Raw genomic sequence first — 27,649 nt, 5'->3', positions numbered from 1 at the left:
GCAAAATTGAAACCTCAGGGAGCTTTCAGGTGGCGTATCCAATTAAAGGACTGAAAAGTGTAGAGATGGAGCCCGATGCCCTGCAATGCATTCTGCCCATGCCAGAGTTGACAGTGGCCTGAAAGTCTGAAGGCTAACATCCCCCTTTGCATTGTTGTTGAGGAAAGGGTTCCACTCCTTAGGGTATTCCACATCTCAGAGACAACTAAACTCGCGGTGTTGTCCTTCAGCTTAATAGCTGTAGAGCTTCAGTGTGCTAAAGGACTAGCTTAGATTGGTTGTGATAATAAGACAACAATTGTCATTGTAAGGCATCAAGTTGAATATTTCAGCTTTCACTATTTTGTCATTCAGAAAGAGTTCAAAAACAAAACTGTACTTCAGTTTTGTAAATAAATTGTCATTCATTTTGTTTTTTTCTAACAGTGAGACTAGTTTGATTTTACGAAGTTTTAACCAGTTATAAATTATTGGTCGAGTTTGCTTGAATCCCTCCATTTTGGCCCCCTCTTAATTTGAATTGTGACAGTTACAATTTACAAGTGAGGCTATCAGGTTGCCTATCAATCAGCGGTCTTAATTTCTCTCCTTTTTTCAGCACATGATTTGGACCCGGTGTCTTGGGGTAGTGCTGCCACCTGCTGGTGTAAAATTCCGCGATTGTAACCGTAATGCTGCAGTGAATGTGACAGGCTGACTGTCTTTTTTTGGTGTTGCATGTGGTTCTTTTGTCATTATGGCTAGAGAAACTTGTAACTTGTCGGAAGGGTTTATCCTGCATTCAATGCTTGTCACTTGGAGTATTGATCCTCTTAATGATAACTGCTTTCAACACATCAAGTGACATCATTCTCCCCCCCTTCCTTTCCTCTGCCATTGCCTCCCGCGATTTATCCGTTTCCAGTGCAAACTACAACCAAGAACAAGCGTCTACAAATTTGAAGAAAAGGCCTATGGGAAGAGGCCACATGCCAAAAGTATGAAGACCGGGAGAATCTGGCGGCAGTAAGCATACGCTATAATAAAGCATGCGGTCTGGTTTAATCGAGAGAGCGAAATTCAGATGTGTAAACTGAAACGGAGAATATATTTGCTATACATAGTAATGTTGAAAGGGCCGTTTCGATTTCTACTTAGAAGTGAAGAAAGGGCGAAAGGACGATTGGCTAGTTAAATGCGTAACGTCGAGCACTCTTCCTCCGTGTTTCTACCGTTAACCCATGAGTGGTTATGTTGCCACGGGATGTATGACTACTCCGTGTTTCGAATGAAAAAGTGTAAAAGGCGCCAAGGCTGCGTAGTTTGCATTTAAGTAGGAAACGACCTCCTGATAAATGTCAAGAGTGAATGTGCTGAATGCGCGCAACAACGGATTATTTATACGTGATGTAATTTGTCTAAAGCATACCATTAAGATTTAGCTAAATCAAGGATAGAAATCAGCATTGTGAGTTTGATTTGTGGCGTGTTTTTTCGGAGATATACGGTAAGCCTGACTATTCCCAATGTGAGTTGCTAGAGATTTTCTTTGGCAATATAAGTGGATGGAGGATGGGTAACGGGAAAGAAACGACGGCTGTAGTCTAGTATTAAAGAGCTCTGTAATGGAATTAACTTGTTAGAGTTTCTCTTAGAGGACTTTTGTCTTGGTTGTTTTCATCTGTAAAGTATCTGTGTGCACTCAGCAAAGTAAGTAAATCCGTTGTAAATTTACCATAGTTTCTTTCTGTTCTTACTTTTATTTTGTTCCTTATTCCTTCCTCTCCAAGTGGGTAGACTGTTAACTAACGACGTAACTTAGCAAATGAATTGCAACCAATGTTTAAGGTAGCAACACAAATGTTCAATTTCTTTAGATTATATTGAAGCTTAAGCTTGAGTTTTTATTTAAGGTTATTTCTAGGCTATATTTTTTCGGCAACATAATCTTAACATGTCCTTTATTTCGGTAAACCACCCTGCTCCTCCTAGTCCCTGTGGAAGTTTGTAGCCTACTCTGAGTATTGAAAGGGGTGGAGTGATAAGAGATGGAGAGAAGAGATCAGAATGTTAAACACTTGTTACAAGCCGTTCTTTCTTCGAGGCCGAATATCGACCGTCTGAACTCTCAGCGGACATGAGCTTTTACGTTTTGCGTATTACTTTTTACATATTGCCAATAGTTGCTTGGAAGTCCTCATAGACTATAGGCATACATACGGCATACGAAGTATTCGGTGATATAAATGATCTTTCCCGATTTCCCGCTGTCAGTTATTGACTTCTTAAGTTTAGGAAAGTAGGCTACTGCGTATGTTCAAGACCTGAGCAAAGTGGTCAACCGCAGACTGAAGTCTAGTTTGACTGTGAGCGACTTTGCTAGCACAAAACATTACTTTTTACGGCGGTATTGTAAGTTTATGTTGAATAGCGTTTTCGCAGCTTGTCTCTTTGTTAACCACCCAAATCCACAACTTTACTGGTACAATGTAGCATGTTTTTACAGTTGAAACATGGTTTTGAAGCCAAAACAAACACGAGAACACGACGTTAGTGTCTGCAACTTTACAAACCCTAAAACGTCGAAAACAAACATACATACTGAACATATTATGTCGAGCATACTACCAAACAGTGTTGTGACTTTTGGAAATGTAACAGTGTTGTTCCCATAGCCTACTATGACTCCCCAGATTATGCTTCTCAGTGCAGCAGTTACTTTAGCGTTGATCAGATCGTAGCCATCCGTGCAGTCAAAAGAATACTCCATCTGCAACCTGGTTACCAGGACAACAGTGAACCAAGCGCTTCCTACACACCTTTACTCAACAGCAAAGGTGTATTCATTCATGCGTTCATCATACAGCAGAGTCTTTTAACTGGTGAACCGCAGTTTTTATGGTTGTAATTATTTATTTTGCTGCAGTTTATGCTGCTGGGGTGCTAGATTGCATGATTATTTTTAGTTAGTTTTTATTTAGACATTCCTGCATCTGTAGCACACAGGCTGGTACATTTGTTTTCCAGCACCATCGACTCCTGCAGACTCTGGCATGTGCTGTTTTTAAACCGCCCCACCCCGCCCCCCCTCCTGCCTCCATTGTCTCCGGTTCTGTTGAGCTGATGCTTAATTGCACTGCACAGTGCACAGTGCACAGCTCTTGATAGAATAACACTGCAACCAGAATTATATTTAGACTTCAGAGCCTTTATGTGCTGTAAATTGTGTTTTCTGTTTTCGCCTCATCTCTCATATTTTTAGTTACCTCTGTGTCATTTTAATTTATTTTAATTCTTAGTGTTACATAAGTTTGCAATTTAGATGTTTTTGCCAAATTGACTTCAAGTGCATTTCTTGTAGTGAGATAATTTTATTTTTTAGTTTTTAATGCCGCAAGAACACTGATTCCATGTTTTACAGTTGGTTATGATCGTTTTGATAAATATTTTTTGAAATCATATTTTTAAGATTGTGTTTCAGCTTTCATCTTTGAAGGTTCTGTTATTTGCGCGTTTGAGGGTATCATACTGCCGTCTGGGTGTACAAAGAGGTGTCACTGCAACTCTTGTGTGTTTGTTTCAGTGCGATAGTGTGTTTGAGTGTCTGTGTGTGTGTGTTCCTGTTTGAGGGTCTCTGCGTGTGATTAGTGGGTGCAGGACTATCAGGGCATCTGGTGCTGAAATATGCACATCGACAATGGCAAGGGTCCTGAACCGCAGCCTTGAAAAAACAGTGTGTCTTTCACATTCAACATTCTAATGATAACGGTTCCCTTCAGGGCAACAATAACTCTACCCCTGACATCCGCATTAGCGTAATAACCATAGAGGAAGCAATAAAAAACCATCATAGTGGAAAAATTTTAATGAAACTGCACTAAACCCAGAACTTTTTAATATGTACTGACCTTTATAAACTCAGCATCAGTGTTCTCAAATGCAATCATATCACAATTACAAGCATGCACACAATAAGACCTAATATGGACAAATATACACTTGTTAAACATGCATTTATATACAGTACATATCTGGAAGGAAGTAAATAATGAGTCACACTTTGACCCTCATGGAGTGTCTGTGGTGTTATATTCAGTACATGTACATTGAAAGAATGAGTTGCATGCCGACACTCGTGGGATTACCGTGGTAATGTCCAGTCTTTCCCCGCAGTGCCATGGCGAATGTAGAGGAAGACATTTTGGAGGCAACCCACGATCCTGGGTTGATGAGGCGCCGCTTTTCTCGTGACGCCTACCTCTTGTCACAGGATGAGATGGACGGCCTCACGAAAAACACTGGTGAGCTTTGGACACTTTTTTCTCACGCTTCCTTTTTTCAGTAGAAGTACTTTAACAGTCTTGAGCTGCTTTCTTAATGCCAGATGCGTTTTACAGTATCCATTGAACGTATATCATTTTGACAGAGGAATGATATATATATAGGAAGGGGCAATAAAGCAGAGGGAATTATCTGAACGTACTGAAGAAATTGTACTGAAAGTGAGTTATGGTTAATATTTATTTAGCTTCACGTTGGAACATGTTAATAATCAATGGCTTAAAATGTAAAACACACAGCTGGCATTGATGTTGTTTCACTAGAATGCTTATGCTTTTTGGTGGCACTAGGAGTTGTGGCGTGCCTCTTTCTGGATGACAGTGTAGTATAATGGGTAAGGAGCTGGCAGTACAACCTAAAGGTTGCAGGTTCAATTCCCAGGTCTGTCGTTGTACTCTTGAGCAAGGTACTTGACCTGTAAATATACCTTCAATATATATCCAGCTGTATAAATGGATGCAATATAAATGCTATGTAAAAGTTGTATAAGTTTCTCTGAATAAATGCATCTGCTAAATGCCTGTAACGTGATGTAATGGATGTAGGGAAACATCTGGAGCAAAAGCCTCTATCTTGAAGCATGTGGAACAGTTTAGAGCCGATTTTATGGTTTCCATCCCCCTCCCCAGAGGAGCGACCCTTCATGCTGGTCCACCGCTTACATGCTGCGAAGGAGTGGGGAATGCCACTGTTCCTGCAGGGGGCGGTAGTGAGCTGTCGGGTGGAGAGCACTGAGCGATATACCACACGCTCCAAGGTCAGTACTGGGGCTAGGATGGGGGCTTGTGCACTTGTCTGTTAAATCACTCATTTCTTGAGCCGTCTATGCCCGACGTCTTTACAACCCAACCCAAACCAGCCTGACAGGCTCTAACCAGATTTGAAGCCAAAACCTGACAGAACCTGACAGAGCACCATAGGTGAAGTAATTAAGCCAACCATGAACATCAGCCGGCTTTTAACAATGATTGGCAACAATGGCTTTTAGTTTTTGTAGTGTACCGATGCTGATTTATATCTTAATGCTCATAATGATCAGGACAGGCAAGCCAGCCTGCTTTAGGGCAGGTATTCCTTCTGTTAAACATTACATTAATAAGTTTGTTGCTCCTGTGCTGTCACTTGCATGACTGTGTGTTTACCTTTCCCTCTGTGTGCCTTTCAGGTACGGGCGTGCACTCTGTACACAATCCGGCTCACCCACGGCCAGTTCACCTGGACGGTAAAGAGGAAATACAAACACTTCCAGGACCTGCACCGTGACCTGTACAAGCACAGGATAATGCTCCATTTCCTGCCCATGGGGAGGTCAGCTGCACAAAATGATTACATCTGCAGAAGCAGAGACTTTACATTGAAGAAGCATGTGATGCTGTTCGAAGTGCTAATTCAATTTCTGTATGCCCAACATTATTTTGAGTCTATCAGTGCTTTTTCTGCTGCTTTTGAGCAAGCATTCCTACATTGATCGTCTAGTAAAAATGCTTGCATTGGCCAGTTCTTGTGTTGTTGGTGCTAGCATGTTACGCCTATCAGCTCTTAATACTTCTGATGAGGTTGTTATAATTGCTGCTGTCGCTGATGTGCTGAAGAACTCTGACTTTATCCTGCCTGCTCTTCCATCTCTGCTCTTCCCCTCCACTCACTCTCTTTTTCCTCTCACACTCTACATATCATCCTTCCACCTCTTGTCATCTCCCTGCTGTCCTGGCTCTTTTTTCTCAGGTTTGCTGCACAGAGACAGCAGCTAGCCGCTATGACGGAGGAGATGCCCTCTCTGCACAGTGGAGTCAGGAGGACTTCCAGCAAGCCGGTATCACGCACTCACATTGACACTGACTGTAGCACCACAAGTGCACTTTCACACTGTTCACACCCTGATCTATGTCTGTCTGCAGTATTTTCAGTTCCTGTGTCATTTTCAGCCCTGGTCAGCTCTAGAGAGTCATAGGGTCTGCTGGTTTCCATTGTTAGTCATCACTTAATTTATCAGTTATAGCAGATGATTACACAGTTAACTCACTTCACATGGTTTCTTGGGCCTGATTTATTTTCAGATTTTAAGGCAAAGACAAGTGCCAGCAGACCCCATGCATCTCTGCCCTGATCTGTATGATTGATGCTGACTGTGGTAAACCTGCTCTTCTTACCGGTCCCATGCAGAAATACCTGGAGGAGTACCTGAATGGTCTGCTGGAGAATACTTTCTGTAAAAACTACCATGGCATGGTGAGGGAAAGTATGCACGCTGTGCACTTCCATTACATGTGTTCACTTTCTATTTTGACACACACACATATATACAAACACGCACACGCACACACGCACAATCACGCACGTGGAATTACATGCTGACACACACGCACATACAAATTCATATACACACACTCACACATAGACACACGTGTACATACATGCTTGCTCCCACACACACACACACACACACACACACCCATGCCCTTAAACACTGTTTCACACATAAACTCTGCTATCTGTAGCATACAGTGCCCTCCAAAGGTATGTTAAAGTAATAATCTCGAAGATTTTCATTTAAATAATGTCTGTTAAGTCACTATCTATCGCCGAATGAGGTAACACAGTGGTGATTGAGCCTATGGCCCACTGATGAAAGCCCTTGCATTTGCAGTATTACCAAGTATTATGAACTGGGTGTCTGTGGCGACATTCCCGGGAAAAATCTCAAGCAGCGCACAGTTAGTGATGCGTTTTCCATCACCCATCAGTGGTTGGTCCGCCAGAGAGGGTATATTATATATATTATATATTATAATGATCGGAATAAGTTAGCCTAATGTTAGACAATGAATGAGTATGTACATAACGCTACTTTTATAACAACCATTTTTTATTCAGTAAATAGTAAGTGCGTTATAGTTACCGTCTCAGAAGACATCATTCCCTTTTCACTTTCATTTGTACTGGTGACCTCGAATTGTTATGGAGGTGGGGCCCAGGTGCCAACTGACTGACGTCACACAGGCGACACTGTTTGGATCTCTTGGAAGTGAGGTCCAAAAACACACCTGCAATTACCGCTTATCGCCATAGATGCCGCCAATGACAACAAAACGGAGATCTTCGAGATTGTTACTTTAACATCAGAGTGAAATTTCTTATTTTTTCTATATGCATTTAGATTTAAGATCAAAACATGAATACGAGATGAAAGTTCAGACAATCATCTTTTATTTCATGGCAATTACATGCATATAATTTACCATTTTACTGAAACTGCCCCATTTTCAGCTGTGCAAAATTAAGTTAACCGATGGACTTTAAAGTAATAATCTCGAATATTTTCATTTAAATAAATGTCTTTTAAGTCACTATCTATCGCTGCATTGGGTAACACAATGGTGATTGAGCCTATTTTTATATTAATTTATACTATTATTATTATCAGAATTCATGATTAAAAAACTTGGTGTCTGTGGCGACATTCCCGGGAAAAAATCACAAGCGGCGCACAGTTAGTGACGTGTTTTTCATCACCCATCAGTGGTTGGTCTGCCAGAGAGGGTAGGCGGAACTAACGCAACAGGCTCGCTCTTCAACTCACTTGTGTGTGAGCGGCGTACTGTTTTTTCCGGTGTCTGCATGCGTTACAATAACACAGGAAGGGGGGGTTGGGGGAGTTATGGAACCCTAAAAAGTTTTTGTGTAACATGAGAGATCATATTATTTGTTGATGTAGATTTCGTATTACATTTAATGACAATGTAACTTTACTAAATGACATAGCTATTTGCACAGCTAACGCTAGCTACCGGACCATGTCAAGAAAGACAACATTAGTTTAGACAACGTTGCGCACAGTATCCATCTCTCATATCAGGTAACGTTACGTTAGCTAGCTAGCTAATGTAATTAACACAATCTAATGTCGGCTAACAATTAGAAAAAAACGCTAGCTAACGCTACCGACCGGTAGCGAACTCGCAAACCGTCTCTCGAATGCAATGCTACCTTGTTGCAACGTTGCAGTGTAGCTAACCAAAGGCCAGTTCAGATCAATGATTTGCAACGAGACTGGGTGCAACTTGCATAATTCCAAGACGTCTTATTGTAAACGTTCTAAAGCTGCACTTGGCGATTTGACAAGGACGGTCTTTTAAAACCTCAGGGCAGGCAACGGCTCTAGCCAGCTCACACCGCTGCAATTTTCTCTGCAACATTCTAAAACCGTTTCGCCTCGTTGCGAATCATTGACCTGAACTGGCCTTAACGTTGTAATACATTATAATGCTCGGAATAAAGCCGGGGTATGTACGTCACACAGGCGACACTGGTTGGATCCGGTTGGATCTATGGGAAGTGAGGTCCAAAAACACACCTGCAATTACCGCTTCTCGCCATTGGCACCGCCATAGAGAACGAAACTGAAATCTTCGAGATTGTCACTTTAAAGTAGATCAAAGCAATAAAGTGTAATATTTGGTTGTACAGCCCTCTTTGGAAATGCCTTTCCAGGCCTTTCACTGGAGCTGCTTTCTGTTGATCTTTGTTTTGGGTGGTTTCTGTCTTCAGACTCCTCTTCAGCAATGCATGCTCAGTTTGATTTAAATCAGGTGACTGACTTGGCCGGGCCAAAACCTTCTGCTTTTTCCAATTGATGAATGCTTTGGTTGTGTCGGCGGTGTGTTTGGGGTCATTGTCTTACTGCAGGATGAAGCGCCGTCCGATGAGGTTGGAAGAATTTCTTTGTACACAGTCAGATAAAATCCATCTGTACACTTCTGAATTCATCCTGCTGCCATCCTTTGTTATATCATCAGTAAATACAAGTCAGCCTGTTCCAGAAGCAGCCATACATGCCCAGGACATGACAATACCTCCTCTGTGTTTCACAGATGAGGGGGGGGGGGGGGGTTGTGAATCAGGGGCTGTTTCTTGCTTTCTGCAGACCTTTGGCTTTACATCACTTTGGTAAAGTTTTTTTGGTTTCAGCTGTCCATAAAACTTAGTCCCAGAATTCCTCTGGCTCCAATCCAGCTTTTCGATTCTTGCTGCTGCTGAGAACTTTGCTTGCAGCGTATTATTTATAATTCTGCTCTCGAAGTATGCATACGGTGGCTTGTGATATTTTCTGACGTGCCCTCTGGGGATGGCTGGTGTCACTGATCGTTGTTTTAGGGTTTTTCTTCACAGTTCTATGGATTTGTCTTTCATCAATTGCAGTTGTCTTCCTTGGCCGACCTGTATGTGGTTTATTTCAGAGTCCACATGTGGTTTCTTTCTTCTTTCAAGACTTTCAAACTGTTGGACTTGATATACTCCGTTTCAGTGCTAGCCTTCTTAATGATTTCTTTTATTCTCTCAGTTTATAGAATAGACCAATTATTTTTCAGCCATACATACTGTAGTTGTCTGGTCTTCATTATGGTGTATGGCTTTGACTCAAAAATCCACAATCAAAGGCTAAAACCAAGACTGCTCATTCACAGATCTTTTATGTGTGAGCAATCCATGCTAAAGGAAAGGCCAGAGCAACGCCTGTCAGTCATCCGGTAACTTAATTTTTTGCTGCTGAAAATGGGGGGACTCAATACTAAACCACCTGTTTCTGTAAAATGGTAAAACATACTGTATATGTGTGTAAATACCATGAATTAAAAGCTGATTGTCTTTTAATTTATTGATATCTGTTTGAATGTGAAGGAAATGTATCTAAACAATTTACATACTGCACCTTTAAGTATATACAAAAATAACAAGTTTGACTCTCTTTTTAGTATTATTTTGGAGGGCACTGTATGTCTACGCAGTGTCCGAACACTATAGATGAAAGCAGGATATGGAACTGATAGTCTGTGATTCAGCAACTCTATGCAGAATAATGTTATGCTTGTTGCTCATGTTGTGGATCAGCTTCAGGATGTGGTATGAGCTGTGATTCAGAAGCAGGATGTGGTATAAACAGTGCCAGGGTGTGGTACTGTATATGCTGTCTGTCACTCGTGTTATAGAACAGTATCGGGGTATGTGGTATTAATGGTCTGTGTGGTGTTGCATCAAGATTTGATTTATCTCTGCGATATTGCATAAGGATGTTGTATAAGCAATCTGTTGCTTTTGTTCTGATTTCAGCTGGAGTTCCTGGATATTAGTCCTCTCTCCTTCATAAGGGATCTTGGACCCAAAGGCCTGTAAGTTAGCCAGACTGCCTGTGTGCATAGTAACTGTGCACCTCTGCAGTGGTACCACTGGTAACATCATTGTGTGTGTGTGTGTGTGTGCATGTGTGCACCAGGGAGGGCTTCATCTTGAAGAGGTCAGGTGGTCATCGTGTCCAGGGCCTCAACTGCTTTGGTCATCACCAGTTCTGCTTCCGTTGGTCGCGCCGCTGGCTGGTGGTCAAGGACTCCTTCCTGCTCTACATGAACCGGGACGCGGGAGTCATTTCATTTGTCCTCCTCTTTGACCCCGAGCTCAAAGTCCAGGTGGGCCGATGCTACACTGACACCAAGCACGGCGTCTGCATCCAGAACTTTGCGAGGTGAGCGTGGATACTTATCAACACATTCTGATACATGGTATATAACAAAACGTGCAGAAGAAATGCTATTTGTGTGTCTTATGAAGCTTGCATGTACTCACATACAGTATATATATATATCAGTACTTACTTAAATGGATATATACTCTACTGACACGTGAAGGTACAGTATATACTGATAGCTACAGGTAAATATATGTGCAAAAATAAAGTAGATTAGTGTTTATGTGGATACTGTTATGAGCACTTTCCCAATGGTTGCCACTTCTACGGGCTCACTGTCTTCTTATCTCCCTAATGCTATTCCAAGCCTAGCAAACTGGGAACTACGGCTAGCCACTAAGAGCTTACCTAAAAATAACAGTATTGCATACTGTCTGAAAAGGGTGCAAAAACTAAAAGAGGAAGGAAAATGGTTTTAAATAGGGCAAATCCTTCCCCCCTTACTGGCTTTCTTTCTCAATCACCACAATTTGCATGGAGGAGCGAGCCCTGTTGTCTGGGAAATAAATAAGAAAAAGAAAAACAAAAAAGGCAAGGCGCTTGAGCAAAGCACAAAGGCGCGTGTGACAGGGGACAACTAAAACAAAATACTTTATCAAGTTAAAGAAAGAAATCCAGACAGGGCAAGGTGCACTTCTCTGAATAGCTGCACCACTGTGGAGCAACCTCCATCATGCGCCATTTTTTCCCCACTACTGCCTGGAAAATGCCAGACCCTACTTCCTCCACTCTGTCTCTCATTTTTTCAAACCAGCTGCCATATTGCTTTCTTCTCCCCGTCTAATCCCAAATGCCTGCCCCTTTTAGTCCTGCACTACAAGGAAAGAGTTAGCGCCCTGCTGCATTATGTCCTGCAGCTCGTGCCAAAATAAGGAAACAAAATATAATCAAAGTGCACATTCGGGGTACGTGAGTGACCCTAGCCCTGGTGCTCCTTGAAATGCCTAGAGGTGCTGTGCGTGCGACCTTGTATGTACAGCTGTTGACATACATAAGTATATACATGCACAGTCACACTGATACACTGAACCTGTCAAAGTTGTTGGCTGATGATGCTGACAGGCTGACATATAACATAAGATTATAGTGAGTTTATGAGTGATGTAATGCACTTCCCTGTGTGTTTCTATATGAACGCTTATGGACCTGTGAATACATGTGTATTCTTGTGTGTGTGTATGTGTGTGTCAGGACTCTGGTCATTAAGTGCAGCAGCTACAAACAGGCTCAGTGGTGGAGTCATGAGATCCGCAGCCTGGTTGAGCCGAGTGACTTTTTCCAGACGCACCGTTTCCAAGGATTCGCCCCGCCCCGTGAGGACACGCTCACGAAGTGGTGAGGAGTTGGGGACATGAGCATGGGGCCATGAGGGTTGTAATAGTGTGCGTATGCTTGTGTGTGCGTGCGTATGTGTGTTTATGTGCATGGGTGTGCTTTCACCAGAATGAGTGTTCACTGACTGTCATGTTAGTCTGTGTTAGTCTGGGACTGCTAAGAGTTGATTTAAAATACAAATTTATATGGATGTGTGTGTTAATTGACAGCTGTATCATCAAGGGTGTTTTGATGTGTAATAATTGACAGGTATTCGCATATGTATGACTCATTGGCATGTGTAAGTGTAATAGCAGGCAGTTATTTGAATGTGTTATAATTGGCAGGTATACGTACATGTGCAGTGACCGCCAGGTGTGAGTGTTGTGACTGACAGCTGTGCGTACGTGTGTAATGATGGACAGGTACGTGAATGGCAGCGGCTATTTTGAAGACCTGGCTATGGCTCTGGATCAGGCAAAGGAGGAAATCCTCATCACAGACTGGTGGTGAGTGGCAACAAGTGTGTTTTTTTCAGTCTAGAAGGGGTGTATACTATTCACAGACTACAGTGGGATCCAGATAACATATCTTCCTCCCTCTTTTTCTCCCCATGTCTGTCTGTCTGTCTGTCTATCTCTTTCTTTGTTTCCTTCTGTTGCTTTTTTCTGCTGTGTGTGTGTATTATGATCTGCTCTGTGTTCATCCAGGCTCAGCCCTGAGGTTCACTTGAAACGCCCGGCCACGAGCACGTACTGGCGCCTGGACCAGATCCTGAAACGCAAAGCAGTTAGGCCTGCCTACCTTCTTTTCTCATCTCTCTCGCTTTTCAGTCTTTTACTTTTCACATCCTCCTCTTTGATTTTTAAATCATTTCTCCACCTTTCCTTCCTTTCTCTCTCTCTCCCGTGCTTCTCCCTCTTCCTTTTCCCTCTCGATGTGTTAAAGACGTCTCTTCCCTCCCTTTCCCCCCACCCCGCCACCACTCCCTGCCCCCGTCTTGCTGGCGCCCCCTACAGGAGGAGGGTGTGAAAGTGTGCATTCTTCTGTACAAGGAAGTGGAGATGGCGCTGGGCATCAACAGTGACTACAGCAAGAGGACCCTGATGAACATGCACCCCAATATCAAGGTACGAGTCCCAGAATGCACTTCTTTTTGCAGTGGATTTACAAATGGACTGTCTCCCGAGGGTCTGTGTATGTTTTTTTTTCCATTTTAGTTTATTCAGTAGCCATCCAGAAAGTCCTAACTATAGATTTGTATATATTGTTTGCTTTCCTGGATCAGGGGTGTAGGTAAAGTAAGCACATGTAAAATGTCAGTTCATTGCCCAAATCACGATGTCCTAAATACCTTCTGTGGCAACAAATGTTAAGGTAGGTTTTGCATACTCTGAACTATTATCAGGTGTGACATCACTCTGGATAAAAGTGCTTGATGCCTAAATGTTATGTATGTATTGCTGAATGTCACTTAAATGGGGGAGATTTATTTAAGCTAAACCGTGTGTTGATCATTTGGTGTCTCCTTCTGTTTCTCTGTATCTCATGCTCTCTCTGTCTCTCACGCACTCTCTCTGTCTCTCTTGTGCTCTCCCTATGTCTCTCTCTCTCTCTCTGCCACATTTGTGCCTTCTGTCCCTTTGTTCTTCACCTCCTCCTCCCTTGATGTTCATCTCCCAGGTGATGAGACATCCTGACCACGTCTCCTCCGTTGTCTTCCTCTGGGCACACCACGAGAAGATGGTGGCCATCGACCAATCGGTGGCATTTGTAGGCGGGATTGACCTGGCCTTTGGGAGGTGGGACGACAGCCTCTACAGGCTGACTGATATGGAAGACTCAGAGGCAGGGCCAGAGGTGTGGGTCATTAAATTGTGCCACTCACCCATATGCTTGCTCATCGCAGTGTCCTAGTGTATGGATGGGTTGTGGATACTGGATCATATGAATCTTCTGATTTTGTCCTCCACCTCTCTGTCCATTGCAGACCATTGACAAACTTGACGATGGCTCTAATGGGTCAGCATGCCGGCCCCCGACAGCAAAGCCAGAGCTCGTGGACGCAGATGACTTGACAGGCAACTGTCTGTTGTGGCTGGGGAAAGACTACAGCAACTTCATCAACAAGGACTGGGTCCACCTGGATCAGCCCTTTGAAGGTGTGGGTTTGTATTGATGTACTTAATGAACTGCTGTTCTGAGGTTCTCGTGTTGGCTTTAGCGTTGGAAACCAGGTGTTTTTCAGCATTTACCAGTTTTGGTAAAATTATATGAACAGTATGTGGGGATAGGTGGATTTGATATGACAATATTTATGGCCCTTTTTATGATAACAATATACAGTAGATTGCAGTATTGTTGTTTTAATACACTTATGTGATGTAACAAAATACATCAGCAGCCCCAAAACATTTTTGGCCCCTAAACTTGTTGTACATGTTTTCATTTTCTTTCTCGCTCTCAGACAACATTGACCGCTCGCAGGTGCCCCGCATGCCGTGGCGTGACCTGGCCGCAGTGCTTCATGGGAAAGCAGCGAGGGACATGGCCCGTCATTTCATACAGCGCTGGAACTTCACCAAGGTAACAGGATTTAAAGGTTTCTGGAGACTGGCTTTGAGTAAATGGTGCCAGCATTACATTCTGTGTTGTGTCTCTTTATAGGTTTTCAAGAACAAGTACAAGGACAACTTCTTCCCCTGCCTGCTGCCAAAATCGCATGCTACTGCGGACTCACTGCCTTTCACTGTACCAGGGAGCAGGAAGGCATCAGTGCAGGTATACTGCACACACACACGTAATACACACACATGCACAGACACACGCAATCATGCACCAGCGCTCAAACACACCACATACCTGCTTGTACACATGCAACCACACGCATGCACACCTGCATGCACGCACACACACACACGTATACACACACTAACACACCCCTTCTCTCTTGCTCACCCCCCACCCCTCCTTTTGTGAGACCTCTCTTTCTCTCCTTCTATTCCTCCCTCTCCCTCTGACTGTCTCTCTCAGATTCTCCGCTCTGTGGACCGTTGGTCAGCTGGGACGTGTGAGAGCTCCATCCTTAATGCCTACATCCACACCATTGAAAACAGCCAGCACTACATCTACATCGAGGTGAGGGCGAACACCATCTGTCCCGAACCCGAAACATTACTTCAGCTCCACCCGACCAGCTGTTACCCTCACCCTGGTAACAGCGTGGCGCTGTGGGCTGTTTGAGTACAGGAGCTCACGTACCTTAACCTCGGTGAAAATGAACGCTAGCACAGAAAAAAAACATCTCTTTACAGTTCAAGTTAAGGTGGGTGATTTGAATAGAACATTCTATCATTAATAGACTACTCAGTGCATAGCTAACTCAAAAAGTGTGCACGCTGCACTAAATACATCGTGAATCAATCCCTAGGTTATTTGATGAGAGAAGGCTAGTGAGGTCTGACTAATACGTAGAAGACAGTTGGTGGGCATGTTCTAAAATAGAGAGGGCCATCAGGGCCATTCTCTTTGGAGTCACTGATTCTGAAAGGGTCAAGAGAGATCATGAAAGAGAAGGAAAGGATTATGAGCGACCTTTTAGCAGTCTGTCAACAGCAGGATATGTTGTCCATGAAAAAAATCTGAAACGGACACACTTTCCTGAAGAATTAGCCACTTCTCCTGTTGCGCTTGCAGTTGAACAATATATCATATTTCACATTGCTGAAACTTTGTTGTATTACTGAGAGACAGCGAAAACTGTTTTACCCATCACCCCACCACATTTTACTCTGACTGGTACGAATCGTACTCATTGATGACTTTATGCAATGGGCTCTAATTGCGCTAAAGAAGACAAATGAAGCAACCCAAGATTACTTATTTGTCTTTGATAAAATGTAATACAATCTGTACTAACATTTACTATTGCACTGAAAAATTGGGTCAAATGTGTATTTTTCCTGATGTTATATACCATATTTAGATCTAGCTAGTAAACTTTATATAAGGAAATTGTGGTCTGGAGGCCTACTCTACACTTCTGTTATTCCAGTCAAGTGCTGAATTACTCCAGGGTGGGTCAGGGTAGTGTGCTATGAACCCACAGAACTGCCTTATTCCCCATGTCCCATACACAACAGTTCCTCTGGTATTCCAGACCTGGTAAAGCAATTAATCTGTGCAGTGCGTTTTGTGCTGTTTGACACCAGTCAGATATTAACCCTGTCTCTGTGTCTGTGCAGAATCAGTTCTTCATCAGCTGTGCCGATGGTAGGAGCGTGCACAACGGAATCGGGGACGCTATCGTGAAAAGGATCCTACGGGCACACAGGTCTGTCTGTCTGTCTGTTGTGCCACAGTTCATATAAGTAACTGTTACCCAGAGTGCTTCATATAGAATAAAGTAACAATTTTGAGGAACAAGTGAAGGTACGACGCAGTGAAAGATGAAGAGTGGTTAACACATGCGATGAGATAAAATAAGAGTGTAATAATAGAAACTGAGTGAAAATGAGATGAAATCTACAGTAAAAACTCATTCTCTTTTATAGGCCATGTGTTATCTGTGGCTGCCAGTTGCTTTATATCCAGGTGTGGTAATCTCATATTATTCTGTCACCTATTCTGAAATATATGTGGAAGGTTGGACCGAAGGTTAATATGTACCCCACTGTGCCGGTGATGTCTCTGCCTTTTTTCTCCCTCCTTATCTCAAATAACTCCCCTCTCTCTCTTTCGTTTTCTCTCTCTCCCTTCTCTCCTTTCATCTGTACTCTCTCTTCCGTAGTGAGCAGCAGACGTACCGTGTGTATGTGATCGTGCCATTGCTGCCGGGGTTTGAGGGTGACATCACCAGAGGCGGTGGAAATGCAATTCAGGCCATATTGCATTACACCTACAGGTCAGGGGGCTACACACACGCAGAAGCACCCGTGCACAAAGAGGCACCTGCACACACACACACTTAGAGGCACTCACAAACACACACGCACAGACACACATGCAAAGACACATATACACATGCACACGGTCACACACACATACCTGCGTGTGCTTGTGTACGCACACAAAAAATGCATAGGCATATGCGTATATACAAGCCTGCACACATAGGTAGACAGAGGCATGCACATACCAACAGTAAGACCGAACACGTACACATGCACACACGCACACAAACACACGCACACACACACACACCACACAAACTCACACACACACACCCACACACACACATGCATACATCTAGAAAATACAAACACACATGCACAGACTTATAGTGTGGCTTTTCTGGGTCAGTAGTAGAACTTGTGCGTTTGTCTCTGTGTGGGTTTCAGGACCATGTGTCGAGGGGATTTCTCCATCTTGGCAAGACTAAAGGAACACAGTGAGTCTCCTCTGCTATGCTCCATTTCCGGCCTCCTGACCATCCTCCACTGAACATGCTGTACTGCTGTATATCATAAACATGCACTTTTTTGGAAAATATGACTAATGTATTTCACAGCAATGTATTGCAATATCTAGTCCCTCCAGGATTTTGCGGAGTTTTTTTGTGATTGTTGCAATCAAAAATGCTTGATTTTGCAGCGGCTTTTCTCAAAATTGCGATTTGCGATGTTTTATGTGATTTTTTGCGGTAAACTTGCAGGAATTGGCAAAAATTGCAAGTCCAGGGGGAAAACTGCGATTTAAAAAAAAAACTACTACCTAATGAAGAAAGAGTCATATGTAATAATTTCCTATGATAATAAGCATACTGCACATCACAGAAATAGCTGGAAATATTTTAGCCTAATTCTCATGATAAGACCACATTTCCCATAAACCCTGTCACTTCCTGTTTTGCTGTTTGTTTTGATGATGAGAGGGTGAAGAGCCTTGCTAACTATAAATGAGGAGTTATTTTAATACAAAGTTTCCGAACTGACTTTTGGAGTAAACCAAGTTGTATGCAGTGATAAACGGTCTTTCCCTGTGGAACAACAAGTAACGTTACACAGGTTGAGCTACGCTATGCTTGCTAATTATGCTAGATAGCAGTGTTGATTACAGAGATTGTCCGAAGGAGCCGTCTGCAAGATATTGTTTCATCAGAGAACAAATTTATTCACAAAATGGATCACCATTCAACGTTATTGAAGACTCCTGTGACAGATAAGTACTTTATGATCGCAGCCCCTACAGACGTGTTTTGCTACGTATTTTTTTATATGCGTTAATGCATATATACGTCTCTTTATACGACATTTAATGCGGAGAAATCGTGGGAATTTTGCAAAATTGCAAGCCCCCGCAATATTGCGGAGCTGGGTTGAATTTGCATTAATTATTGCGATCGCAAGATCGCGATTTCCTGGAGGGACTAAATATGATTTTTTTTTTCAGTTTTCTGTATATTCCATTTTTCTGGGTTTACCTTCCCCTTTTCTGTCTGCCTGTCTGTCTGTGTGTCTGTCTGTTTATCCACTTCCTGTCAGTGTATGTTTCAGTCTTAACTAACCTACTGTCGATCTGTCCAGCTCTTTTGTGCTAGCTATTGTCCTGTGTCCGACACCCATAGGTTGTCACTCTTTCCTTGTTTGGTTAGTAGGTCAGTGGGTGTCCTATAGGCGGTGACAGTGTGTCCCTCTCTATCCCAGTGGAAGACCAGTGGACCCGGTACATCTCATTTTGCGGGCTGCGCACTCACTCTGAGCTCTCCCGGTCCCCTGTCACCGAGCTCATCTACGTTCACAGCAAGGCGCTCATCGCCGACGATCGCTGCTACATCATAGGTGAGGTGTCAGAATCATCCATCATCCTTGCAGCGTGACAATCGGTCACAGTCATCAGTACAGCTCAGCAGTCCCAGTAACAGCCATCCATGTAGTCAGCCATCACAGATATAGTCCATAGGCCTTCATGCTGCATAGCAGTCGGTTACAGTCATGTGATGTGTGTAGTGTATAAATTATAATTACAGGCATCCATGCAAAGTAAATCGCAATTACTGTCATTCACTATTGGTATCATTACTGCAACAACCATAGTCATAATTCTTTACATAACCATTAGCTGTGCCATAATTGCAATATTTTTAATGTATGTAATATACTTGAATTTTCTGTTGATTTTTTCATTGTTAGCGGTGTAAAGTAATGGAATGATACTGTATTACATTTATATAGCATTTTTTCAAGATTACAGTGAATACCACATTACCACCGATGTGAAGTATCTACCTGGCTGGTGCACGGCAGCCATTTTTTGCCAAAATGCTCACTATACATTATCTTAGGTGGAGTAGGAAATTATTGAGCCAATTAAACTGGGGGGAGTAGTTGGCCAGGTTGATAGCCAGTTTTCGGGATTATTTCTAGGACAGTGCGGAACCCCCTATCTTTTACGGTAAGTGCTATGGGATCTTAAATCCCCACGGTAAATTAGGACCTTGGTTGTTAATGTGTCCTCAGAAAGACTGCTTCACCCAAGCACAATGCCCCATTGCTCTACTGGGTATTCTGGTTTGTTTGGGTCAGAGGGAAGAGCACCACCTACTGGCTCACAGGAATTACTTCCAGCAGCAACCTAGTTTTCACGGAAGATCTCCCATACAAACAGTGAACACGCCCATACCTTGAATTCTGTGGATTTATGGCCCTTTCTTTGATTCTGGAATTCTGTGATTTAAAGTCTGTGTAATTAGTGGAGGTTTTTTCACTGTGTGGTAGAACTGGCGACAGGGTGAGTCTCTGCTGTAAGAATGTGGTACCACGCACAAAAAAAGAACAGTGAACAGCTCATCACTTCCACTAATCTCAGATTTGACCTAGTTTAGCTCCACTCCATTTAGATTATTTTAAAAACTTTATATTATATTATATTATATTATATTATATTATATTATATTATATTCTCGGGTCAATTCGGTTTCAGTTGAGTGAGTTCAAGAATTTGCATGGAAAACATCAATTGAAAAATGCTAATAATATTACAGGCATTTTGGCAGACGCTCTTATCCAGAGCGAATATTCAGTGGGATTTTTTTAAATGTATTAATAGAATTGCAGTTCATTTCTTGAGTTGATTGAAACTGAAATGAAATTGTTCCCAACCCTAATCTTCTACCCATTGTCGCCCCAATCTTCACCTTGTCCTCTCCTGTGCTCTGACTACAATCCTGCATTCCACGCATCTCTCTCATTAATCCCTCCCTTCTTTCCATTTCCTGTTACACTGTATACCCCCCCCCCCCCCCCCCCCCCCCCCCCCCCCCCCCCGTGACAGGTTCTGCCAATATCAATGATCGTAGCATGCTAGGCAGTCGGGACAGTGAGCTGGCGGTGTTCGTGGAGGACGAGGAAAGGGTCCCGTCCCGCATGGGCGGAGAGGAGTACCAGGCCGGGCCCCTGACCCTGGCTCTGCGCATGGAGTGTTTCAGGTCAGGGGTCACACACAGACGCATAACCAAAAAGGCCATTTGCACGCATGTATGAACACTCAAAACACACAAACCTATATATGCGTGTGACCCATTTTGGAGCCCCGATTGCCCTCACACTCTTTTTATTAACTCCCATATTTACCATGTTATGTGACATCACTGTAGGGGCAAATGATCCTTGATACAGTTAAGTGACTAAGTCTAAGGAATTATACCCACACTCTTCCTGTGGGTTTTGGACATTGGACATTTTGACAAGTGTTCTGATTGACTGAGAATATTCATCTAGTACAAGAGAGATGCCTTGACAGATGCCTCCCTCTTTTCCACAAGTAGGACCATAATGCTCTCCAGACATTAAATCTGTCTGTGACAAAGGGGGTAAATGGAGTCAAACCTCGAAGATGTGTGCTTTATCAGAATGTACGCACAATCCAACTATCATACTGTTGATATGGTCCTATTTTTGTGATTGCAAATTATAAGGGTTTTGGAGTATGTATTGGCAGCTGTGCAAGTACATGTGTCTGTTTCCAAGGGAACCATCTCACAATATCAGTGCTGCTCATACGTAAGCTAAGCGTTTTACTGATTTTTATTTATTTATTTATTTATTTTTTACTAAATTGGGACATTTTAATGATATGGTGTTTAGGCTAATTTGTACAAAACACATTTCTTCTGTGTGAAAACTACAGTATTGTTTGAATGGTTTAAACTTCTGTAATTGTTACTGAAACAGCCTGCTCCATTTTTGCTTAATCTGTCAGAGACCCGCTAAAAAGAACAGAGGACACATAGAGCTGGAATCAGCTGTCTTAATGCAAACAGTCTTATTTCCCTTGTACATTCAAATCACTGAATTATATTTCCCCCAGAGTTCTCTTGGGTGTAGAACCGGATTCCAGCATTGACATTCAGGATCCCATCTGTGATGAGTTTTTTGGAACAGTGTGGAATAAGACTGCCCAATCAAATGGCAACATTTATGACATGGTAAGAACTGTGGAGAAAAATAAAATACGACCTTTTGTAAAAACGCACTGGTTAGAACTATACACCTGACACTTGTTTGTCTGCTCTCTCCTACTTCCAAATTGTCTCTTACCCTTTTCCCATCTTTCTCCAACTTCTTCCTCCATTGTCCTTTGCCTTCTCCTTCCCCCTCCATGTCTCCCTCACACCTCTCTTTCTTCACCCACCCCTCCCCACCCCATCATGACCACCCATTCCTCAGGTTTTTGGCTGTCTGCCTTCCAACTCCATCCGCAATCTGCGTGCCTTGAGGGAGCTTTCCTCTGTGAAGTATCTATATGAGACCGACCCAGAGCAAGCCAGGAAGGAGCTGGAAGCTGTCAAGGGGCTACTGGTGTACTTTCCCCTTGACTTCCTGTCCGAAGAGTATCTCCTTCCCCCGATCAGCAGCAAAGAGAGAATGGTTCCTATGGAAGTCTGGACCTAAGTGGAAACAGCAAGTGAAGCTGGTATAGGGTGGTGCTTGTTAAGAGCTAAAATGGATACCGTTTTTGGAATAACCTTGGCAAAGTCTTAATATACGTAAGACTTCTAACACTAGCTTCTCACATCTCATACCATTGAGAATAAGAGATTACAATTCAGCTAACCTGCCATTAAGATCAAGAGGGTATCTAGGGTGTAAAACCACTAATAAGTTTTACAATCTTGGAAAATATTTCCACAGATTTAGCAATATTTCTGTAGTTGAAGAATAACATTTTTTAATGCAACATACTATTAACACATAATATTTTTTTGTAACCATATATACTAATTTTAGGAAGTACATATATACAATACACCTAATGATCATTTAGAGTGCCCCTGACCAGACATAAGAGATGATCTTATGACAGCTGATTACACATGTAAAATCTGATGTCTTTCTGAGATGGAGAGGTCACAACACTGAGCTAGTCTCAGACCACCATTTTTATTTTATATATCCTCTTGTCTGTTCAGAACCAGAAAAGCTTGAGACGTCACTAAGCAATACAGTGAATCTTATTTAGAGTTTATTTCTCTAGCAACTTAGAACTTCTTATACAGTATGTTGTAATAGCATCTGTAGAAAAAATTATATGAGTGCAGTTTAGCACATTTTCAATCATTTTATTATTTTTTATAACAGCATTAACTGCATCTGATTAATTTACCATATATTATACTTAATGCTGTGGTCTTATTCAGTATCTAGTTGACACCCCTTTTTTTCCAGCCATTACAGTACACACTTAACTGGGAACTGTGAGAGAGAGTGGAAGGGAAGGAGGGATCAGAAGTCAAGTGTTTCAGAAAAGAGAGGAACATAACGTACCATTACAGTTGCAAGTATGTGGGTGGCTAGCTTGCCTCCTCTTGCTTTCTCTCTCTCTCTGTCTCTCGTTCCCTCTCCCTCTCAGTCCCTCTCAATGCAATGCCAGCAAAACTGTCAGAACATTTGTGGTTGTTATGGTGACGGATATAAAGAGCTGACTAGATTGTTGCTGAGAGTGGAACAGAGGGAGAAAGTGTGAGCGAGAAAGATGGGCAAAGAAAGAGTGAAGGAGGATGGATTGAACGATGAGGCTGGGAGAAAACAGGAAAGGAGAAGATGGAAAAATATAGAGGGTGCAGGGTGGGAAATGAAGGGAAATCCTGGGCTGGGAGGAGGAAAAGAGGGTGAAAAAAGGTGGGAGAGAATGAGGGGGTGTTGCTGTGCAATGATCGGTGCGTCTTTTTGTACCATCACTGTAGCAACCAAGTGAATTATTATTATGTAATACTGTTGTCACTGGTCCAGAACTTTCCATTCTGTGTTCATAAGGCCAGGGAGTGGGAGAGGGGTAAATGAAAATCTATTTTCAAGGAAGGAAAGAGATTGTTGTGGTAAACCAGTTTGTGTAAGGAGAGGTTTGGGGACATATTATAAGCAAGAACAGGGACATAGGAAAGTGACTAATACATACGTTTGATAGATGGGCAGTGAACAAAAAAAATAGAAACCAGGATGTAAAGTCACTTAATAGGGTGTTAGGGCATTACGGATTGAGAGTCTATCCCTGTCAGGAATTCTGCCAGAGGAATATGACCCCACTCTTCAACAAGGGAGTCAATAAACTGACACTTAGTTGATGGAAGTGAAAAAATGTCTCGGCTTTCTTGCAGAAATAAATGCTTGAATGGGTGACTGTGAAGACCACAAGATGGATTAAATTTGGGTTGCTGCTCAAACCACTAGGCGACAACTTGAGATTTGTGGATGGGGGTTTGTCATGTATAAAGACACCTTGGGTGCTGGAAAGAATGCGCTAACAAGGTGTGAATATGAATACTCAATACAATTAAGTAAAATTAATATTGACCTTGCCTTCTAAAGGTTATGAGAGCTCCCAAATCATGCCAGGAAAATGTACTGCACACCATTACAGACTGACTAGAACTATTCACTGTGGGAACACTGTTGTGTTTTCATTTTTCCAACTACCTATAAGAGTAAGCAAGAGTTTTGAGTAAGGAAAGAAATAAAAATCAAAACCTCACACCAGAACCTCCAATATAAGTTTAAATATATACCATATACAACCAAAACAACAACAACAAAAAAAAAATATATATATATATAATTAAGGAGATCAATAAACTATCATAAAAGATAACTATACCACTTATATTTGTACATTTTGTCATAAGTTACATGGTATATGAAATAGATAAGAAATAATCCTACATTTGTTGTGTAGGCATACGGTGTAGATTGTGTGCAGTAGATGTCAGCACAGATGTAGGTGGATTCATTTTTAGTTTGCTGGATAATACCATATTGTACAGTACTGTAACATTTGCATTGGCCTTGTGCGCTGGCCCTCTGATATGTGCTTATCAATCAAATAAGTGGTGCACCTAATGAATTTTGCACGTTGTGTGTGAATACATATTTTCACAAGTTCGATGCGGCATGTTGTACATTCAGAACGTTATGTTTAATAGTAAAACCCCTCAGTTTCAGAAGTTTCGAGGTCTTCAGTGGGGAATCATTATATAGCACTGTGTTGTGGCATGTAAAGTTAACATCCTTCTTTCCACATAATATTAGAATACGAAACGCACAGTAATACGTTTGGCCTTGCCCCAATATAAAATTCCTTTATTTTTGGAACACAATAAAACATTTGGTTAAAATTGTGTAGGCTTCCTTTTGCCATTGTGATGCAGGAATTTTACGCTGCTAAGGTACTGATATCTCATTTAAACTGTACAGTGATTTATATAGCTCGCTACTTTATTAATCGGTGCATAAATTAATATACCTATTAATCATTAAGTGCTTACATAAGATAAAATTGCTAGCTAAGTACCAAAGTTATGTAGTTTGTCCCTGGTGTAGTACCGTAGCCATTTTCTTGTCAGGAAAACGCCAAAGGAAAAGAATAACAAGAGTCCTTTCATGTGTGCTCGCGGGTGAAGAACGTCATGACACTGCCCCAAAGAGAATATTGAACAAAACAAATGACCTATACAGGGGAAACTGCATTGGTCGATCTTGATTGACATCATTAAAAAATATATTTAAAAAAAACTACCAAACCAGCAAAACGTACATTGGCAACACTGGAGTAGTGATATTTACCCCGCAGCAAGAATAGTTTCTCAGTAATATTAGCAGCGTGAATGCGTTCAGTCAGCCAGCAAGAAAAATCTAAATTCCAGCGTCGGGGATCACTGTTTTGATTTTCCAGGACAGACAAGAAGTGGAGGCGGTACATAGCTTCAGACCATCGATGCGTTCTGTGCGCAGGGAATGAAAGTTTTAGCTTGAAAGGAGAGTGAGAATTCAATGTAAACATTCCTGCACCGTGATGCTGAATTCGGGCCATAGCCGGTCAGATAACGATTTTAGGAGTAAGGCTTAGGAAAATTTTTAAGGCTGGCTCACGAGAAATTTAATTTAATAACGTTACTAGCTGACGTTAGCAAGGTATGGCTGCAGTTTCGAGGCGTGCGTGGGTAGACTAGCTAGTCACATTAGACGCGGACATAGGCGATAGCTTGCTTGCGTCCTTGCTAGGCAGGCTTCTTGTTTTCATGTTTTTAGCTCATTTTTTTTTTAAAAATTACAGAAGCTGTACATTTTTCGTTATTTACTTGTCTTTTTAGCTATGCTAAACAGGCGTATAGTGTACCGCTGGGAAAACGCACAGTGTTGCCGAAATGAAGGAGAGATGGGAATGCAGCATTCAGAACAATATTTGATTTCCGTTGATTTTCTGCTGCTACTAGAGTAGTTTTGTTATAACCAATATAGTAATGCTGTTTAGAAATTGGTTGTAGAACAGGTAACGTTAGCCAATTGTGTATTTCTCCCTGACTAATTTAGCCAGTTAGGGAGCCAACGCACGTAATCTCCCTTGCTCACCGTTACGCACTGAAAGTGGGGACAGATGCAAAGGAAATCTAAATAGATGGCTAGCTAAATTAATATACAAGTTAGCATTATGAAAATAATTTTCTTTCGGTCTGTTTTGAATCAATCTTAGCCTGTTCATTTTCGCAGTTAGTTGCTTGTTGGCCAAATACCAAGCCTGCTAGCACTAACTTATCGGTTGTATGTTTAAAACGCATCAAGCTGTTTTAGTATTAGCCACTGTTTTCAAATAAAATAGATAATACCTCCGAAAATTCATTTTGTTTAGCTAGCGCTTACTAACCACCTTTAGCTGTTGAAGTTTGGTCGAAAATGTCTGAAAACGCCCCTACGCGAAGCTTGGATGACATAGACCTCGCAGCTTTGCGGGTAAGTAGACCAGCTAACGTTTGTTTAGCTGAAATATTAACAAAATAGAAACATTCCAATGCAATTTATGCGTATCCATGTGCTCCCTTGCTAACAACACACGTAGACCAACGTAAACAATGTAAGACAGCGAATGTGAGATGAATTATTCCACTGCGCCAGAATTTAAATGAAACTGTAAATGTGGTTTGTGTATGCTTAAGACTCATTCACTAACTAACTCCAAAGAAGCTTGGTAGCAGTTGGGCTATATAACTGAAGCCAATTCAAACTGTCTAGGTAGGTAACCTGCCAGTTGGCGAGCTACACCTGCCATTTTGCTTGCAAACGACGTTAGTATACTGCGTAGCAGAGCTGGTCAATCGTTATGTATTATTAGCTTTTGATAGATGGTTGTAAATAATGGTTAACGTTACTTGCAAAGCTTACATAGCTAGCAAGGTAATCATACCGTGAACGAGGTTGCTACCCATTTTAACAGGACAAATGTTGGCAAGCCAGTTGGGGGTTAACTGCTGGAGGCTGTATAGCTAATCTCATTTAAGTATTTTTGTGTTCTCGATTAACTACTAAATTGGGGGTTGCGTGCTGGGTGGGTACCAATGTGTAACAGTTGGTCACCTAGCTGGTAGCGCTTTGACCAAGTTTTTGATGTACGTTAACGTACAACCAATTTTGGATTATTTCCCTTTTAACAAGTAACGTGCAAGCTAGCTAGATGCGCGGGAGCAAAATGTTTGGCCTGTATTGAATGTCCGATTTAGCTGCTGTTATTTTTTGTTTTGTTTACCATAATGCACAGTATATTACTTAACTGTGTATAAAACTGAAAGATCAGCGGTTTTCATGCTTAGAGGTGTTTTCAAGAAGGGAAGCTGGTGTAGTGTAACGTTAAGTCATCAAATTATGATATTCTCCATTTTGAAAGACAGGTGTTTACTCAGACTTATCTTGCGCAAAAAGGTGAATTGCTTTAGATCAGACTCTGTCTGGCATTGCCTCCTACAAAGATTAGCCTAATGTGTGTTCATCATAACTGGTTGACGTTGTATGATGATACATTTGATGATATTGATTGATATAACAAGCACGGAACCGTCCAGACCCACGGCGCAACTCACTTCCGCAGACACATTTTAGCTGGCATCACCTGCGCATGCGTCCCACAAAACGTCCCTCAAAGGTCGTCCGTGAGTGAGTGAGTGACCGACCGACCACAATTTGCCATGCATAGCCCGCGGGGGAAAATCTGGCCTGTTGGCTGTTACCTTTTATG

The 27,649-nt window shown here is 42.1% G+C and overlaps 2 protein-coding genes across 9 annotated transcripts in view; both read left to right on the top strand.

Annotated features, from left to right (window-relative positions):
• Positions 1–667: 667 nt before the first annotated feature.
• pld2 (phospholipase D2) lies at positions 668–23,766 on the top strand. Of its 4 annotated transcripts, none has more exons than XM_035433913.1 (24): positions 668–1,005; positions 4,153–4,280; positions 4,950–5,077; positions 5,486–5,628; positions 6,046–6,133; positions 6,484–6,549; positions 10,429–10,487; positions 10,592–10,837; positions 12,032–12,175; positions 12,580–12,663; positions 12,865–12,943; positions 13,174–13,284; positions 13,838–14,014; positions 14,145–14,316; positions 14,622–14,740; positions 14,822–14,935; positions 15,188–15,292; positions 16,399–16,487; positions 16,944–17,057; positions 17,494–17,543; positions 18,799–18,933; positions 20,426–20,579; positions 21,461–21,578; positions 21,820–23,766. In XM_035433913.1, exons 1-24 carry the CDS (start codon positions 980–982, stop codon positions 22,042–22,044), a joined length of 2,874 nt encoding a protein of 957 aa, XP_035289804.1. In that variant the 5' UTR covers positions 668–979; the 3' UTR covers positions 22,045–23,766. The 4 variants fall into 4 exon arrangements, with proteins under 4 accessions (XP_035289804.1, XP_035289807.1, XP_035289805.1 ...); XM_035433916.1 differs by lacking the exon at positions 668–1,005 and adding an exon at positions 1,312–1,486; XM_035433914.1 differs by lacking the exon at positions 668–1,005 and adding an exon at positions 1,519–1,689.
• Positions 23,767–24,370: 604 nt separating this feature from the next.
• Positions 24,371–27,649, top strand: part of mink1 (misshapen-like kinase 1) — a 49,194-nt gene continuing 45,915 nt past the window's right edge. For all 5 annotated transcript variants that reach the window (XM_035433909.1, XM_035433911.1, XM_035433910.1 and 2 more), the window contains exon 1: positions 24,371–26,373. In XM_035433909.1, the coding sequence (XP_035289800.1) occupies positions 26,317–26,373 (57 nt within the window). In that variant the 5' untranslated portion in view covers positions 24,371–26,316. The remainder of the gene's footprint in view (positions 26,374–27,649) is intronic.

Source organism: Anguilla anguilla, chromosome 9, assembly GCF_013347855.1.
Source record: "Anguilla anguilla isolate fAngAng1 chromosome 9, fAngAng1.pri, whole genome shotgun sequence".
Classification (NCBI taxonomy): Eukaryota; Metazoa; Chordata; class Actinopteri; order Anguilliformes; family Anguillidae; genus Anguilla; species Anguilla anguilla.
Note: the sequence above shows the minus strand (reverse complement) of the source record. Positions and strands in the feature narration are given on the sequence as shown.

Coding starts and splice junctions, on each gene's coding strand:
- pld2 (XM_035433913.1), top strand. CDS start 980: ATGAAGACCGGGAGAATCTGGCGGCA. Junction 12,664..12,864: donor ATCCTCATCACAGACTGGTG/GTGAGTGGCAAC, acceptor GTGTTCATCCAG/GCTCAGCCCTGAGGTTCACT. Junction 14,317..14,621: donor CCTGGATCAGCCCTTTGAAG/GTGTGGGTTTGT, acceptor TCTCGCTCTCAG/ACAACATTGACCGCTCGCAG.